Source organism: Solanum pennellii, chromosome 12, assembly GCF_001406875.1.
Source record: "Solanum pennellii chromosome 12, SPENNV200".
Lineage (NCBI taxonomy): Eukaryota > Viridiplantae > Streptophyta > Magnoliopsida > Solanales > Solanaceae > Solanum > Solanum pennellii.
The window spans coordinates 4,745,170-4,762,786 of record NC_028648.1 but is presented as its reverse complement, the minus strand read 5'-3'; the positions used below and the strand labels follow the sequence as shown (position 1 = coordinate 4,762,786).

General features: G+C 35.9%; 2 protein-coding genes across 3 annotated transcripts; one reads left to right on the top strand and one right to left on the bottom strand.

The window, feature by feature from the left end:
* The first annotated feature begins 485 nt into the window (after window positions 1-485).
* Window positions 486-3,094, top strand: LOC107007137 (50S ribosomal protein L13, chloroplastic-like). The gene is made up of 4 exons (XM_015205616.2): window positions 486-776; window positions 903-1,088; window positions 2,052-2,222; window positions 2,748-3,094. The coding sequence occupies exons 1-4, from the start codon at window positions 561-563 to the stop codon at window positions 2,862-2,864; spliced, it is 690 nt and encodes a 229-aa protein (XP_015061102.1). The 5' UTR covers window positions 486-560; the 3' UTR covers window positions 2,865-3,094.
* Window positions 3,095-3,259: 165 nt separating this feature from the next.
* Window positions 3,260-17,247, bottom strand: LOC107007136 (glucose-6-phosphate isomerase, cytosolic 1). Of its 2 annotated transcripts, none has more exons than XM_027913331.1 (23): window positions 17,088-17,247; window positions 16,934-17,010; window positions 16,774-16,855; window positions 16,655-16,702; window positions 15,877-16,032; window positions 15,707-15,803; window positions 15,553-15,595; window positions 15,317-15,384; window positions 15,137-15,221; window positions 12,981-13,029; window positions 11,738-11,810; window positions 11,534-11,594; window positions 10,907-10,973; window positions 9,929-9,985; window positions 9,796-9,849; window positions 9,582-9,710; window positions 8,630-8,693; window positions 6,102-6,175; window positions 5,933-6,004; window positions 5,789-5,857; window positions 4,598-4,687; window positions 4,398-4,505; window positions 3,260-3,535 (listed from the first exon to the last, which is right to left on the bottom strand). In XM_027913331.1, exons 1-23 carry the CDS (start codon window positions 17,136-17,138, stop codon window positions 3,485-3,487), a joined length of 1,725 nt encoding a protein of 574 aa, XP_027769132.1. In that variant the 5' UTR covers window positions 17,139-17,247; the 3' UTR covers window positions 3,260-3,484. The 2 variants fall into 2 exon arrangements, with proteins under 2 accessions (XP_027769132.1, XP_015061101.1); XM_015205615.2 differs by having other exon boundaries at window positions 5,933-5,986.
* Window positions 17,248-17,617: the final 370 nt, after the last annotated feature.

Here is a 17,617-nt window from a genome sequence, read left to right as displayed (position 1 = left end):
TTACTAATCTCTGTGTGCTATAATCCATGGAGTTTTCGTGATTGAAGATTCTGGCTTGGTTTTGGCTGAAATTTTTCATGGACGTCCATTAAGATCTTAGTAATGGAGCCAGTTGGTTCCGAGGGGCAAACATGCACATTTTCAAGTCAAAACGACCCCCAAAACAGGTAAATTAAAAATAGATAATTACAACTCTATTTTTATTACTCCCTCTGTCTATTTTTATTTGTCATGTTGCGCTTTTCGAAATTTAATTTGACTAATTTCCAAAATTAAATTAGATTCATTAATTCAATATTTTAAACAATTTTTTTTAAATATTCAAAAACTATAGAAAAAATACTATACACTGTAATTTTATAGTTTGACTCTAAAAATAGAAAATACGATAACAATTATTAATGAACGGAGGGAGTAATATTGTTGTAGTATCTGCATTTAAATATACTTTAATTTATTTTTGTATAAATAGATATTAGAATTTTGCTTATTATGCATTTCTATAGCTCTGTATGTATTGTTCCCTTATCTACTTAGAGCTAAAGAGAGAGTAACAGAGAATGGCAGTTCACTACTATTGTTCGTTAATGTTCACTTGCCCTTCACCAAAATCCTTGTCTAACAAAACCCCATTTCTGGGTTTTTCCATGGCAGCGCCGTCGTCATTAACCTTTTCCGGGAACAATCGGACCGCTCAAATTCGGTGCCAAGACAAAGCTGCATATATTCCTCTTGACCAGCGATGGATGTTTGAAGAATCTGAAATCGATGGCCCTGTAAACTTCTTTTTATTTTTTTTTACTGATTAAAAATGGCAACTTTAGGTTATATCGAATTTTGGGGGGAAAATATTGTGTTTGATTTATATGGAAATAACTAGATTTTTCTTTGTTTGTGTGTAGGACATTTGGAATGAGACATGGTATCCCAAGGCTGCTGACCATGTGAACACTGATAAACCATGGTATATCATTGATGCCAGTGATAAAATTCTTGGAAGAATGGCATCAACTATAGCCATACATATGAGAGGGAAGAATTTGGCTACATACACTCCAAGTGTTGATATGGGTGCATTTGTCATAGTGGTAAGTGTTTTTCGCTAAGTTAATTAACCATGTCAGCAAACGGATGGGAATTTGGTCTCCTAACCTCCCTTCATGAGCTAGTTTATGGGATTGAGTTAGTTCAGGTATCATACTTTAACATGGTATCCGAGTCAGACCTATCCCAGTTTGTTGTTCACCTACGATGGATTCCCATTTAGAAGTGTTCACGCTTCAGTTGAGATCTGGGCGTGCGGGGTGTGTTAAGATATCCCACATCGATAGAGGGATGGGAATTTGATCTCCTTATATGGACTTGGACAAACACCCTTCGTGAATTAATTTTTGGGGGTTGAGTTAGGCAATCCAGGTGTCATATCTTAACATCCTACTCTTTACTTTTTCAATTATAGCTTTTATATCCTCAATACTTAAGAATGTTGGACCATGTTATGTAGTCTTAGATAGAAGATCATTGAAAGATAAAAACGGATCTGAACCTGGTATTGGTATTTAAGCTGACAACTGTACAGACGCGATACGTTATCCACTAAGTTTTGATTATTTCCTTGTGATTAGTATTTATGAGTGGTCATTTTCAACGAATACCTGTTGCTAGTACGTTCAGTTTTTATTTCGCATCTATGACATCGAGTTCCCTGAGGCATGGTTCTTTATTCAGCTTCGATGAAATCTTTTATGTTGCATAAGAAACGTACAGGTGAACCTTACTTCCTATTATCTAGGCTGAAATTTGAAAGACTTGTGTTTGTTCAACTTGGATGAAATCCTTTGTGTGCATAGGGACCTGCTGCTGCTTACTGTCTGATCACTCCTCACTTAACTAAGGTTTACACATTAGGCATGTGTCAATGCCATATTAGTTGGGTAAATAAGAAAATTAGATTGTTTGACCCTACATCTGGAGCATTATATAACTTTGACACTTTCCAGCTCTCTTTAACAGTAAAATATTTTCTGTTTTTACTTGAACACCAAAAAAAGGTTAATGCTGAGAAGGTTGTTGTATCTGGGAAGAAGAGGAGCCAAAAACTTTATAGGAGGCACTCCGGCAGACCAGGTGGGATGACAGTAGAGACTTTTGATCAACTGCAACAGAGAATTCCTGAAAGAATCATTGAGCATGCTGTCCGTGGCATGCTTCCCAAAGGGAGGGTCAGTATGCTTTACTATTTGTGTTGTGCTGAGTTTTCTTTATGTTGATTAACCTAAAGAAGATGTTTGGCAATTTACATATAATGTTGGGGACCAAGTATCACTTATCACTTATTAGGGACTCCATTAATAATATCTCTCATCTCCCGTTAGCAATAGCATCCATGGAACTTAATTACAATATACTTGTGTGTGTGTGTGTAGTAGTATTTATCTCTACACACACATATAAACCAAATGATTTTAGATCCTAGATACACTTGTGCATAAAAGAGTATTACTTCTTCGAATGGAGGGTTGTATGGGTTAACACATGCCTTACCCTTAATCCTGCATCATTTCTGTATGGCTATTGTTTACACTATAATGAAATTGACAAGGTCATTCATTGGATCTCAGAATTGGTGGTGATTGCACTTGCTTTGTCTTGAATTACTGATTACAACCAGTAGAAAAAAGATAGATTTCTGCATTTTTTACATTTTATATACTCCACTCCACATTCTAAAGTGTCTGTTTATGCAGCTTGGTAGACAACTATTTACACATCTTAAGGTGTATAAAGGTCCTGAACATCCTCATGAGGCACAGAAACCTGTTGAATTGCCCATTAGAGACAAGAGGATACAGAAGCAGCGGTGAACTCCAAGTGATTCCACATCTCATTTTTCGCTGTTGATATTCCTATAAGTTGTCTGTTTAACTTCATATTGTGCCTGGGGTTCCTGCTTTTCTTCTGTAGAGCCTTTTCTAAGCCATTGATGTCCTTTAGGTTTCAGTTCTAATGAATATTTCTGCACTCCCTTCGTTCCGTTTCCTTTTGTTTGAGGTTTTATAAGTTATTCAATTTGGCATTCTAAGTTCCATGCTGACACTGTATGTGAGAGCTAGCATTTGAATTGTGTTTTCTTGGAAAAGAAGTAAAAGTTTAACAATGAAATGTCGAAGATTCAAAAAAACATCTGTTTTCAATTGAATTTTTATTTTTTTTCACAATCAGGTTAATACTTAGTTCACTTTCACAAACTGACACAGACTTGCAAGTTAAAAGACCATTATTTTTATAAATGAAACCAGAAATAAATGCTTTGAATTTTATTGATACAACTGCAGCGATATGTTTGCCCAGATGAGTGACCATACAACACCAAAAATTTTATGTAAACTTCAAAACTGATTGATTAAAATTTGTTCATTTTGCTTGGTAGTGAAGTTGAGGCCTCCGTTAATCCGTAGTCATCAAACCCGATTCTTAACATACCTCATATATTTGGCAGAAGAGTTGAAGGATCAGAAGGAACATCAGCACTTGCCTGCCAAAAAAAAACAAAAAACTCCAGTAAACCTCCAATGAATATAGTCTCCAAGTGTTAAGGACTCAATAGCACATCAAAATTGTGAAATAAACTACTTATCATAAAAAAGCAATGAATCCTCTGGTGGGTTGTCAAGGCTCAGGCACTAATGGGTCTTTTGGTCCTAGTATAAAATTTAGAACTACATGTATCCGTGTTTGGTCAGTGTTCTTGGCTGATATGATATAAATCTATCACATATGCAATGTGGAATTATAATCCCAGGGACATCCTTGGTCCATACCAAGCGACCCCTCCTGCAAGTGATATGAATCACTATCCGATATGTTTGTACCACCATATTCTTGCTAGTACATGGAACTCTTGCACTTGCCTCATGGCACCAGAAGCCAGGGAAAATAGAGATGGTTATGTTTTACAAACTCACGATTAATCAAGGGTCAATGCCCACGAAATGGGCAAGCAGTCTAGAATACATAGAAATAATCTTCTTGGAATTAATGTCCAGAAAAAGAAATCTTAAAAATAGAATTTAAGCATAAAAGAGTTAACCAAAAGAGGCCAGAGGAAGTTTTAGCGGGAGATCAATGCAGCTATGAAAATTGTTTAGTGTTGCCTACTAACTGAAACACATAAACATGTCTGAATGTTGCCTGTTTTACTTCAAAAAAGGAGTCAACTTTTCTTTTCTTTTCCTTTATAGATAAGCTTGGAATTGTCTATCTCATTTTCTAAAGTAGCATTTCCAAAAGTGAGAGAAGAACTTCCATGCAACAATCTGGGTAATTTGCTGGGCAACCATAAGCAACCTTGTTACCCAGGGTTTTTCCACTTTTGGTGTAACGAAATCATGTCATACCTCGAGATATCTTGTTATCAACATTTTGGTGCTGAAATTGAAGCCTTCAACTGATTCTCCTTTCTTACGAGATGCATGAAGTTGCTTTCTAACTTGAGTCGCTAGAGACTGCAGAGGACATTAATAAACAAGGTACTCAGTATTATATTGGTATTATAGAATGTTCAATTACTCAATTTAAGGCATTTTCTTAGAAGTACCTTTCCTAGCTCCACACCCCACTGATCAAAAGAATTGATACCCCATACGAAGCCTTGGACTGCAACTCTGTGCTCGTAGATGGCCAGTAACTGAAAGAAAGGAAAGATGATAGCGTTAAGATGAGATTAGGGATCACAAGAAGAGGAATGTGTCTTTACACGAGGATAATTGTCGCTACTTGCAGCATGCCACAAAAATGAAGACAAAGGTCAAGATGAAAGATATTATCTTGAGAAAACACCATAATCAAACAGGAATCTCCTTTAATCAAGCATGACAAAGAAATGTCTGAGAAAATATAATGACCATTCTCTCACCATCCTACAGGCAATACTACTACTTGCAAACACTGTGTCAAGTTCATCAACTGTCAAATTATAATTAAAGGTGGTCTAAAATATAGCTCCTCTCACAGACTAATTTGGTAGTACTAGTATAATTATTCCGCCCTTTTAGCATCTTCTCCAACTGCAAAGAACTACGGCAGAGATCTCAGGATAAAGGAGATGCATAATCCCAACATCAGGGATCTATGAGTTAGTTTTCTAACAGAAATGTGGCTCTGAATTTTACTTGCAATAAGCTATCTCTCCCTCTGCATCTTTTTTTATATCTATTTCTATAGGAGCAAATTAGAAAGGCTTGTGTCCTAACGTCGGACTTTATACCAGCTAAGGGACATATACTATCAAGTCATTTATTGACGGTAAAGAAGCAAGAGAAGAGATTGGAGAAATGTACATAGACTAGCTTCACATGGAACTTTTAAAGAGATTAAGATCACTGAGTACAAGATTCAACTGGTCATTGTAAGTAGCAATTTATTAGCTTTTCAGTTAATTAATTTTATCTGGTAATTTCATTGAAGAAATTTATTTGGCAAAATGTAATATCAATCGACCTCAAAGGAATCACCTCATTGTATCTTTCAAAAGCAGTAAGTTATTCCTTCTCACGCTTTACCCCTAAGCTCTACCACTCAAAAATAAATAAATGGGCAGCCCATTGCACTAAGCTTGCATTAGTGACAAACAAAATTCATTGAAAATCATTGATGCAGTTAATAGAAAGGTAGCAGTGAGTTTCACACGGTCACTTATACAATGGTACAAACTCAACACGTAGGACATACTGTGTCACTCAAAGCTCAGAAACACTTGTAGAATACTTTAATATCTAATATCTCATACCTGTCCAATATTGTAAGCAGTCAATGATGGAAGTAGTATACTTAGAGAAGGTCGATTTCCAGAAAATGTCTGCAAGATATTGTAGGAGTTTGAGAATAAGACCTCTAAGTATAGCAGAATATCATCAAATAAGGAAGGAATTACCTTATGAGAAACAAGATGCTCAGGAATATTCTCCTTTCGCAACTGCTCTGGTGTCTGTGAAGAAAGTTGATACTGATGATCAATTGAATGAGATATATTTCCTAATTTTAACTAAACCGTTATGTGGTAGCCGGTGGGTATATTGTAAAAAAAAGAAAAAGTGTCTCACCTTCCCATAAGCAAGGGCATCTGGCTGCGCAAAGAAGTTCGACATGAGCTCATCATGGTTATTCACCACTTCATCTGAAAATGAGTAGCCCAAAATTAGACAAAGGGAAGCAAATGGAATAAGCAGCAGACTGTAACCTAGGTGTCAATGTTTTATTTTGTCTTCCTCCGTAAAATGGGAATGAGAGACCATGATATTAGGCTAGAAAAGTCGCGTATTAGCTGCCTTTTGCCTTAAAATTGAATACTTTAATTGTGTTTCAGCTAAAATCTGAGCATTACATAATTAATACGTGTGTTGTGTTGTGTAGGACTTGTTCTCCAGTAAAACTAATTTGGAGCAAAAAAAGATGAACTGAAGCTTCGAAGTCTGAATAGAAGTTCTAGGAAATTAACCAAAGTCAAGCTCATGGGTCGAGAACTAAGTGTGCACGAGAAAAATTGACAAGAAAAAATAAAAGACCCAAAGTTACCCTTGAACGCCATATGGCCCAAGGTGCCAGGGCAATTTTGGATCAGAACTGCAGAAATTATGGTCTTGGGAAATCCCTCTTGGCACCGCATGCCAAGCATCGTGTGGCACATTGTGCAAGGTCAATTTGGGCCATCTGTTGTTGAAATCAGTCTCAGGATTTTACTCTTAGCACAGCGTGCTATGCTAATTTTGGGCGTGTGCGGTCCTGCTTTGGTTCATTAAGGTCATTTCTATACGGTATAAATACATGGAAAGCACACTTTATCCAAAAAAAAAATACATGGAAAGCACAACTTGGGAGGACTTTTGACCTAAGATGTAGAGGAAGGCTCCTCGCTTGGAGACATGAGGATTCGAAGAGTTGCCGTCGATGATCAATTAAATACAATAGTTTGGATTGAGAAGTTGGTTGTAGTGTTTTCTAGGTTTTTATTCTTATTTGCAATGTACTTCTCTTCTACGAAGTAATTTTCTCATAGGACATAGATGGATATGGTATAGTGATTATCACTTCCAGTTTTAACTTTTGTTGAATGCTTAGAACTTGTCGTGGATTTCTAAAGAAATTGTGAAGTAACGTTATTGCATGTTAATCAAAAGAGAAGTGTTTTGATGAATATCTTTTGTAACAAACGCACTTTCATAGTGTTTAAATTAGGCCATCGAAGACTAACGAGTCTAATCTTATTGCTTAATGTCACCCATGGATGAGATATCGGTAGAATGATGTTGCAAATGAGTGATTGTACCAAGGGAGTGATGTATGAAGATGTTCGACTGTTGTAGCCAGTGTTGTGTATGGCGGATTGTCAGCTCAGATTTCCTGTGGTTTTGAGTCTTGAAGTTGTGTGGTTTCAGTCGGTTCTCCCAGTCAAGTGAAGCACCTGATGCCGATCGCGCCTCCCCAGGTTTGGGGTGTGACATCTTCACATTGCATGGTTCAGTTCATATTTAGTAATCCTTCTAAGTAATAGGAAGTACTTAAAATTATTGATCTGAACTGAAGTTAGAAAACATCCGCATGAAGTTCTCATTGAACAAATCTCATCACCTTGCAGAAGTATGCTATATTTTCATTATTTTATCTAATGTAAATTGAGCTAATTCTAAAGAAGAATCTCTGTTAGCAATTAATGATCTAATTTCTCGTATGCAGGAACTATATGGGAAAACTACTAATGTGGCAAGGGATTAGAAGAAGAGCTATGGGATGGACAGAGGAGCTTCAATGGGCTAGTACGTATGCAAATAGTGGTAGTACAGCTGCAGATCTCTACAGGCTTTCCTTGGCATGCTGTATCTATGCTTTGTGGCATGAGAGGAATGTTCTGATCTTTCAAATCAGAAAACTGAAGTTAATATTCTGTTGAGAAGAGCGGTCCAAGAGATACATAACAGAGGTACAATATATAGTAGGCTAAAGAGGATTTTAGAGAGCTTGAATTACTATCCTAAGCTTGTTCTAGCTAGTATTTACATAGTACTGGTTGTATAGGATAGAAGATAGTAGGCTAAAGAGGATTTTAGAGCTTGAATTACTATCCTTAGCTTGTTCTAGCTAGTATGTACATAGTACTGGTTGTATAGGATAGAAGAGGAAGTTTTGGAGCATGCAGACATGGGGTTGTCCCATAGCCTGCCAGTTTTTTTGCTTTTTAATTATCACACTTGGTGGTAACTGGTAACAAAATCTTTACTTACCAAAAAAAAATTATCGAATTCACAAGATTCAATAATACCTAGAAGCGAACCTTGAATAAGAGTATATCCTTAGAGAATAACCTATCTCGTTGATTGCCCTAGTTCGTCCCATTGTAAATTATCATTCACTGCCCGTTTCATGAATATGTCATGAGTCTTTAACTTGTTTAATTTCCATTGCAAAGCTCGTGGTTTATAACCACCTCAGCTACAAGAATAGTTATTTGTACCAATCCTAGTGGAAATGATAAACTTTTCTATACTATCTTTCACAACAAGAAGGATTACTTTTTATATATCGCTCATCAGACCAGACGGAAAAAAAAAAGATAAAAAGTAAAAGGGATTGGTACCTTTTAGGTAAATAGGCTGCTGACTCTTAACAACACCAATAAAATCACAAGGAATAACACGGCCCTGAAAATTCCAGGAAGATGGTGTTCAATATTCAAGTGAGATTTTGTAAAAAGAACTAAACATACCAAGAGTAGATACATGAGCACTTGTTTAACTAACAACAATCAGAACAAAAAATAATTCAAGGAAAAAGCATGGCATTCAAGCAACATATGATCTGTACCTTATCTTAAAAGAGTATAAAGCTGAAATATATAAGGTTAAGAAGAATGATAAAATGAGGTAACATCATCAAATAGAAAACAAATAACTAATTCCACTCAAATGACACCCCTGGAACCCCTTTCTTCTTTCAGTTTTCCTTTTGGGGTGGTTGTTTGAGGGGGAGGTGGTTGAGTTTTGGATCGTCCTCGCTAACCATCCCTAGAACCTCCCAAATTGACATCCTTCCACTGACACATCCCAAAATATAATTAAATGAAGAACCAAAGCACCACCTAATAACAACAAGAGTTACAAATCTCCTAAATTAATTCACGTAATATATTACATAGCATGTCGAAACTATAGTGTGTGGGACAGGAATGCAAATGGAACTTTCTAATAACCTTGTAGGTCTTCTTCAGATTATATCATTAATATGCTTTCGAAGATTCTTAATGCAAACAAAAGAGCAATGCTCTTGTCTAAGAGCCGCTTTTCGCACAAAATATTTCAATGACATAATCCCAACACCTACAACAGCAAAATAACGACATAAAGCTTCTACGATTACATTTTTATTAAGTTGAACAGTATATAAGATAAAAATGTAGTCAACAAACTGCAAGTGTTAATACAATCTTGAACAAGAAGAAGTTGACACATGTTACCTGCCTAAATCAAGTACAGAATGGGCATAATTTCAGGAAAAAACATTTAAGTGTTGGAACTGGAAATTTATGCTACCTGGTGAATTAATTGGTAAAAGCTGTGTTGGCCATTCGTCCCTGGTTCACCAAAGTCAATTTCACCAGTCTGATAAGGAAGAGGGACACCATCAATTGACACCCCTTTCCCATTACTCTCCATACTGACCTGAATTCAATCAATTTTTTGTAAAGGATGTAAGTATGGCATCTGGAATAACATACAAGCAAGCAAGCAAGTTAGAATAACATGCCTGTTGAATATGAGGTGCCAACTTCTCCAGTGCTTGAGAATAGGGTAATATTGCCTGAAGTATCAAATGTTTAGTATGGTAATGATGAGTCAACCAGATACCCCAGATGGAAGCAGAATGATAATATACTCACTCTTGCTGGATATCCAAGGAATGAAACATTCCACACACTCAGCAAGCCTAAAAGCACCTGAAACAACAATGTGATATTAAGAATCAAGCAATAGAGTTTAGTGATGTGATATAAGCAAATCAAAAATCTGACTAGAAAAGCAGAATATAAAGTTGTTCTTAGCAGATAATGCTTGGGATTGAGGCGTAATAATCCAATAACCAAAGGTGCAAGTAATTGCAAAAGAATCTTCAAGAGTTCGAAGTATGAAGAGAATGAGGGAAATATAGAAAAATAAAGCGAAAGAGGATTCATTGCAGAGAAATAAAGAGGCAACAAAGTGTATGTATAAAATGTGTAACAGAGCCTGGAGTTAGGAAACCTTTGATCCTTATGAAACAAAAATGTAACAGAGAAAGAGGCTTAACCACAAAAGGGAAAACTTCAGATTCACTAGGTTGGTAAGAATAATCAGAATGCAAACATGCCAGACGGGACCAGGCTAGAAGTCACTGAAGTCTGAACCGTCCCAATCGTTATAACAGCTGATCATGCAATTAAAACTACAAACCGTTTGATTGCTCTGGGAAAATTGAATCCGACAACGAATCAAGGGTACAGGCTTGGCTCAATATCTGGGTACAGATGCAAACTTAATCAACAAAGCACCTCATTGGCTAGGAGTAGAATGAAGCTACCAGTCTTAAGATATGGAGGAAACACAAGTAGACAGGTTATAAATCAATATAAGCACACACGTACATTTGCATCAAACAATCTGACAAAATATTTATTGTTTGTGAAGTGTGTGTTTTCACTTAGCCCCTCAGTTTGGACTTCTGAACTCTCTAAGGCAAAACGCGCCGCTCACTGATCTAATTACATCACAGGGTAAACCAACTGAACATTTCAGAAATATCACAGCACTACGCATAAGAGAACAGAACAATTAAGTATAAGAGAGAACATAAACATAAGTTTCTATGAGCAGGGACATACAGGTATATTTTTCTCAAATGGTGCTGAGAGGAAATGCTGATCAACACTCGAAGCTCCCTTCAGAAATCTTAACACGTAGAGAACATGTCAGAAAAAATTATTAAAGCAGCACAAGCAGAAGTAAAAGAAAAAAGGGTAGCAAAATGAAACGCCTCTAACATGCAACATGACAATTAAGGAAGCTGCTACCCTAAGACAACCAATTCTTTGGAAGAACAAAACCCTTCAGATATATAGTGTTCTCTTGATGTAGAAAGTTAATCCGCCAAACCAATAAAGTTGGCAAATATCCTAATATTTAAGCTAAGAGATGGAGACACCAAACTATGCAATAGAAGAAGTGCAGCCTGCCATCACTAAGGGCCAGGGGCAAAAGGTGGCAATTTGTTTCCAGTCTTTCTTTTCACCATATACTCGAGGTAATGATTATGAAATAAAAAAGACCAGATCTTATGCATACAACTAATCAGCAGATATGGTTTATACTTGACCTGTCGATATATCATGGGCAGAGTATACAATTAAAAAACCTGTAACGTTTAGACGTATGTGGTCAACATCAATGGTGCATCAGATACTAAAATAACATGAAGGATCAATGTGCAAAGGTAGCTGCAAATTACTTACTTCTCAACAATGGAAAAACCATATTGCAGAGAAAGAGGCAATACTCCAACTGCACTGCAGACTGCAAAACAAGGATTACAATAAATATATTTGATAAATTCCCTTATTTTTAGTTAAGTAATCATTTAATATATATTTTTAGATAAACAAAATTTGATAGCAAAATCTGTGTGCATCTGCCATGATACTCTTAAAAAGACTTACCACTAAATCGACCTCCTACCCAGTCCCAGAAAGCGAATGCATTATTTGGATCAATGCCAAATTGTTCTACGAGCTGTTACAAACTGATACGTTCAGTAAAAAAATCGTGGGCTAATATATAATGTATCTTCAGTGATGAAATTCAAGATCTAGTAAAACCAGAAATCGCTGATATCCTTTATTATGAACAACAAAAAATGTACCCCTCAATCCATACAACAGATGAATTCAGCAGAATAAAGTTGCCCAGTCTTTCCGCTTATAACAGATGACATGGATAATTAAAAATAAAAACAGTAGAAGGGCTGTGTTGTATACACAATCCAGATATAATAGTAACACTTGAATATGCATGATCATACTAGCCAAAGCACCACCTAAATAAAATTACACTGTCCTCCCTGGATACAAAGCCCAAACGTTCAAGAAGGAGCATATTGTTTAAATTTGTAGGAGGAACAATAGATTAACAAATTACTCACTAGACAAGGGAAATTGTAAGACAAACTAGAAGAAGATGCAGTATCCTTATTCCTTTCTACAAAATGCAACCGATGAAAAAAGAAAAGGCATTCTACAAAATGCACTGATTAGGGGAAAACCTTTTAGGACTTAGTAATTCTAACAGTCATTAATGTTGATCTGGCGATGAAACAGGATCCATTTACATTTCGGGATAAAAATTGACCGATTTAGCTACAACCGAGCTGTTTCCAGTACTTCATCATGATTTATCTAGAGCAAAAATTTGATGTACTCTGATAACCCCTCCAATTTATACCACTCTTGGAAAGTTAATAATTGTTTAATAGATTCCACTTCTACAAAACTTTCAGAACTTTCAAGAATTCAAAATCATTAGAATATCAAAATTTTGAAGTTGATGGGATGTGATGTGATATTTTTTAATTTTTTTTTTAAAAAGTTATTCAGATGGGAAGTGATGTGATATTTTCTCTATCAAACTAACTTTTCGATCATCACATAGAATTTTCCTTGTCTACAACTAATATAATATATATGTCAAGTTAACATCTAAAACTTTATATCACGTCAAAGGCTTTGCAAGTTGCAAGTCAGAAATCTTGTGATCCTTGTTTCGAACAAAGATACACTATCAAAATCAAGCTAAACTCAAAGATACTATATCCCACAAAGGCAAAAAAAATTTGAATAAGTATGATTTTACTGCAAGCAGTGGTTCAAATGACGCAAAAAAAGATGAGCAAAGGAGATAACCCACCTTAAGATTGGTACTAACTGCAACCATATGCTTTGCAACTGCCTGAGGTCTAAAAAAGTAAGAATCCCCCAGAAAAGGGAGGTTCGAGTCAAACAAAGATTTGTGACAACAAAACCAACACTAAACATCATAAAGAAATAAGCACCGATCCAACATCATAAATAAATAAGCACTAGCCAATGCACTTCAATAGGTGCACAAGCGACCAGTATACCAAACAATACTAAGTGATCCTTTCAATATATACTGATTGATGTAAAATTGAACTACCATATTTCATTTGCTAGGCCTTTTTTAGCTGGTGATAACAATAGCAGTAATAAATCATGTAGCAGGTGATGGAAGCTTGGTTGGTTCATGTTTTTTACCAAAGCTCCCTTTCCACGGGTTTAACCTAATTTCTAGGAATTGGACTGGTCAACAAAATATCAAAAGTAGTTTCTTGTCAGCTGAATTAGCTGTTTGTATCATTTTATGCATGAATATCTTTCAGGTTTAAAGATATTTCAAGAAAGAAAGCAACCAAAGAATGCATTATTTTGGGAGCACATGAGCATAAGTATATCTTGCTTGTATTAGTTTCCACATTCAAGCATGTCAACTATCCCCCTTCCCGAGTTGGTTCCTCTAGTTTCATATCATCAATGAATTCAACAAATTCAGTCTTAGAAGTGGTGCTTCAGTTGCAGGTCCTCTTTTCTTCTCTAATGGGTGTCTAACCACATTAAAATCTCCTGTCAATACCCAAAGGTCAATAAACAGACCCTAACAGCTCCCACACCTCTTGTCTCATCCTGTTGCAATTGGGAGCACACACCCAGTCATGTACTAGTGGAATTCCTGAGTTTTGGATGAGAATCTGCAACCCCCCACCCCACCCCCACCACCGCCACTTGCCTCAAACAAGGCATATCTAATACTCCTCTTCCCCCATAATTACTCAACCTTATCTTCAATATTTCCTTCTCAATTTGTCTCCTGAAAACACAAAATCAGCCTTCCATTTGTGGATGAGACTGCTAATCACTCCATCCATTTGCTTATTGCTCATTTTTAATCCCCTAACGTTCCATGAAATCACTTTTAATGTCATTGACTTATGTTAGTATCTCCCTTCCCCTTGCTTCTACCACCATTGCTTTTGAATTCATATCAAACACCAGCCCTTTTAATTCATTCATGCCTTTCTTCTTATTTGTGGATTGTTGTGCCTCGTCTGCTTGCCTGCCTACTGTTATCAATATTTTTAAAAGAGGTGACACACCCCTTAAAGCAAATACCAAATTGTTTGCTCAGCTTAATTATATTTTGTTGCACTTCGAGAGTGGTATCGACGTCTCTGTCGTTCCCCTCCTGAATCTCCAGTGAGTTTAGAGGTTCTATTTCCTCCACATCGATCAGCATCTGGCTCAATTATTATCATCATATGCATGTCCCTCTCCCCCCACCCCCACCCCCCTGTTTCCGATAATTTTGCATCATCCACCCTCAATGACCATCATGGCATCCTCATAATTATTTCCAAGGTCATCACTTTCTTCACTGTCTTTTCTCCTTCTGATCCAGATATTGTAGTTCTTCTGCTTGTCGCAACGCAGTCATCATTCAGAATTATCAGGATTTCTTTACCAAATTAAGATTCGTCCAGCAACGGAAAAGTCAACAAAGAATGGACTAAAGATATATGTCACTAAAAGGTTAAATTAATGTGCCTTCTAGAAAAAAGTTAAATTAATGTGTGACACCATAACTGATGAACCTGGGTTTCTCTTTGTGTAGCTTCATATCACCTTACAAATGTTATGGTAAAACTTCGTTTGAAACAATGTGGTAGAAAGCAACATGCCAAAACTGAATTTCTCTTAATATCTTTCCAGATGGAAGCGGCAACACCAACATTCTCTTTAACCTACTGTGGGTTTTGTTAGAACCAGGAAAGTCAAGCAGGCTAATCTAACTTCATGTACAATTGATCCAAGGTAACCACCTCAGGCTAGATAGTCAGTTTCAGACAGAGATACAGACTACGGTCCATCAGTTCTACTGTCAATACTTCCCATAATAAGGCACAGAATAAAAATTAATAGTTCTAAAGTATAACATTAAATATTAATAAATTTCTCTAGTTGTAAGAAAAAAAACATTGTCACACTTACCCTAATGCAGAGGAGATCCATTCCCTCATTGTACGGGCATTTAGCATTGTCTCGGCAGTAGTAAAAGTCTTTGAGACCACCACAACTTCAAGCAAGACAAGAAGATATTATCAAGGATAAGTCTGATATATTTACATTTCTCTATTTGTAGGAAAAGAACATCAATAAATATTAATTTACCTAGAGTTGTTTCAGGATTCAAGCCTGTTATATTTCGGGCTACATCAATTGGATCAACATTCGCGAGACTGCAACCACAAAGAAATGTAAATATAACTATTCTCACAATTCAGAAAGAGAGCGTTTTCTTTGCTCTAAACTAGAAATATTGGACTATTTAAAGAGGGACACAACATGTATGGCAATAGATGCAGGGCGGCAACAAAAATTGGTTTAAATAATTCCTTCACACTTACAATCGCAACTGGCGCCCTCTTGCACACTCACTAGCCTCCGCTTCTGTAATATGCCAGGTTTAAAAGTTTAACATTTGGCAAGTTAAAAACTAGACAACAAAGAAAGCAAAACAAATGAATAGCTTTTGTTTGGATGAGAGGGTCATATACATACCTGTTTGAAGTGCAGTGTGTACGAACAAAGGGCCCAAGAAACTGCCACCTATACCAACAGCTACAACATCTTTCAATGCTTTTCCTGTGGCTCCAACCTATCAAGAATTGCCTCTTGATTAGAAACTTAGCGGTATTGCTTAAATGAATCTCTTTGATGATTAATATTACCCAGGAACCACTGCGAACCCTCTCAGAGAAGTCTCGGATCTTATCAAGTACATGCCAAACCTCAGGAACAACATTCTTCCCGTCACTATTTATGACTGCATCCCTTGGAGCACGCAGTGCAACATGAAGAACGGGTCTGTTTTCTGTGCTATTTATCTACAAGAAAGATTAAATAATAATGATGGAAAACCACTAGCTGACAGGATAACTAAAAAGAATCTAAATACTGTAAGAACTAGTAATTTCTCCATAGCTATGTGAGATTCGAGTTGCTAATATCAGATTAACTAAGGATCCTTTATCAGTGTCCCCTAGTCATTAGAGCACACCCATATTGATGGTCAATATTTGAATTGACAAATTTCCTATTATTTGAAGGAGAAAAACTGTTTGTAGACAGGAGACAACAAGTAAACCCTTTATATTTTACTAACATAGAGGAAATGCAAATTTATAATCCTAATACAAAGTGCTTAATGAGTTCTCAAATGAAAAGTTTTGGCTTTTCGTAGGACCAAACATACTGACAAAAAAAAAGCCTTTGTGAGTTAGAAGATATCCTAGTTCCTCAATTATATCTAGTATGTTGACAAAATATTCTCGTTCCTCAATTAACATTTAAGATGCTGATGATTCCATTTGGCATATAAGAAAAAATAAGCATACTACATTCACAAAATTCGAATTTAATCCAGTTTATTGAAGAAAAAAGTTATCTTATCCTGCTGAAACTATCACAAACTATTCTTCAATATAAATAAGATTGCACTGGGCTTACATGCTCTCCATTGAACATCCGAATAATCTTCTCCTTAACATGTGCTGCCTGCATCAAAATGCGAGGTTAACTTTCTAATTAAGCTGAAAGTGATTCATATAAAGAAAAAAAAAACAAACCTCAGCTAAATTGAAGAGCTTTTTCAATGTATCAAGGGTGGCTCTTTGTCTCGAGTAATCGATCAGAATCCCATCAAACTCCCTATACATTGATTTGATTAGGTTTAAAATCAAAAATATTTCAAAAAAAACATTGAATTAAAGCAAATAAGTATCATACACCATCATTGATTGACATCGATCAGTGTGATTCAACAAATCACGCAAATGAGTTTTGTTAATTTCTTCAACATGAGCCTGCGATTGAAGAGAAATTTCACATTAATAACAAAATAGGAGTAATTCATATTCATAAAATTGTGAAAATTGCTTACTCGCAAATCCTTCCAGGACTGAGTATCGCTAATTAAAGCAGACGAAGCCATTTCTGAATAAAATTTTACTCTTTGGAGACGATTAGGAGAAGAGTATGAATGGGAGCTGAGTTGAAACAGATAAATGTAGGGATTTAAGGCCCAAAAAGGAAAAAAGTATTGACCTCAAAATTGTGAGTATTTAGTTAAAAAAAAATAATTAATAATAATAAATAATTATGTACTGATTCGTTTCTATTTTATGATCACTAGGTAAATTATTCGTGTTTTGCAGGGGATTGTATTTATTAAGTTTACATATGATCATTCGGTAAGATTTGTATTTTCGATACATATATTGATTGTTATCTTAAGGCAAAGTGTTCCTTCGAAATCTTAAAGTGCTATATTTTTTTAATTTTTATTTTTATTATACAAAATTATGAGTCAGAGAGATTTTAAGTATAAGAATAAAGTCTAAGAAAAATCTTCATAGAAATAGTTGGTCAGAAATAACGAAATTTTCTAAATTCCAAGAAGTTAAGAAGAAC

Bases quoted from the DNA above. Each gene is read 5' to 3' on its own strand.
- LOC107007137 (XM_015205616.2), top strand. From the start codon at position 561: ATGGCAGTTCACTACTATTGTTCGTTAATGTTCACTTGCCCTTCACCA. The intron at 1,089-2,051 runs GTAAGTGTTTTT...CACCAAAAAAAG, and splicing joins TGGGTGCATTTGTCATAGTG to GTTAATGCTGAGAAGGTTGT. The intron at 2,223-2,747 runs GTCAGTATGCTT...CTGTTTATGCAG, and splicing joins GCATGCTTCCCAAAGGGAGG to CTTGGTAGACAACTATTTAC.
- LOC107007136 (XM_027913331.1), bottom strand. From the start codon at position 17,138: ATGGCTTCGTCTGCTTTAATTAGCGATACTCAGTCCTGGAAGGATTTG. The intron at 15,222-15,316 runs GTAAATTAATAT...TCTTGCTTGAAG, and splicing joins GAATCCTGAAACAACTCTAG to TTGTGGTGGTCTCAAAGACT. The intron at 3,536-4,397 runs GTATGACATGAT...TTTTTTTGGCAG, and splicing joins TGATAACAAGATATCTCGAG to GCAAGTGCTGATGTTCCTTC.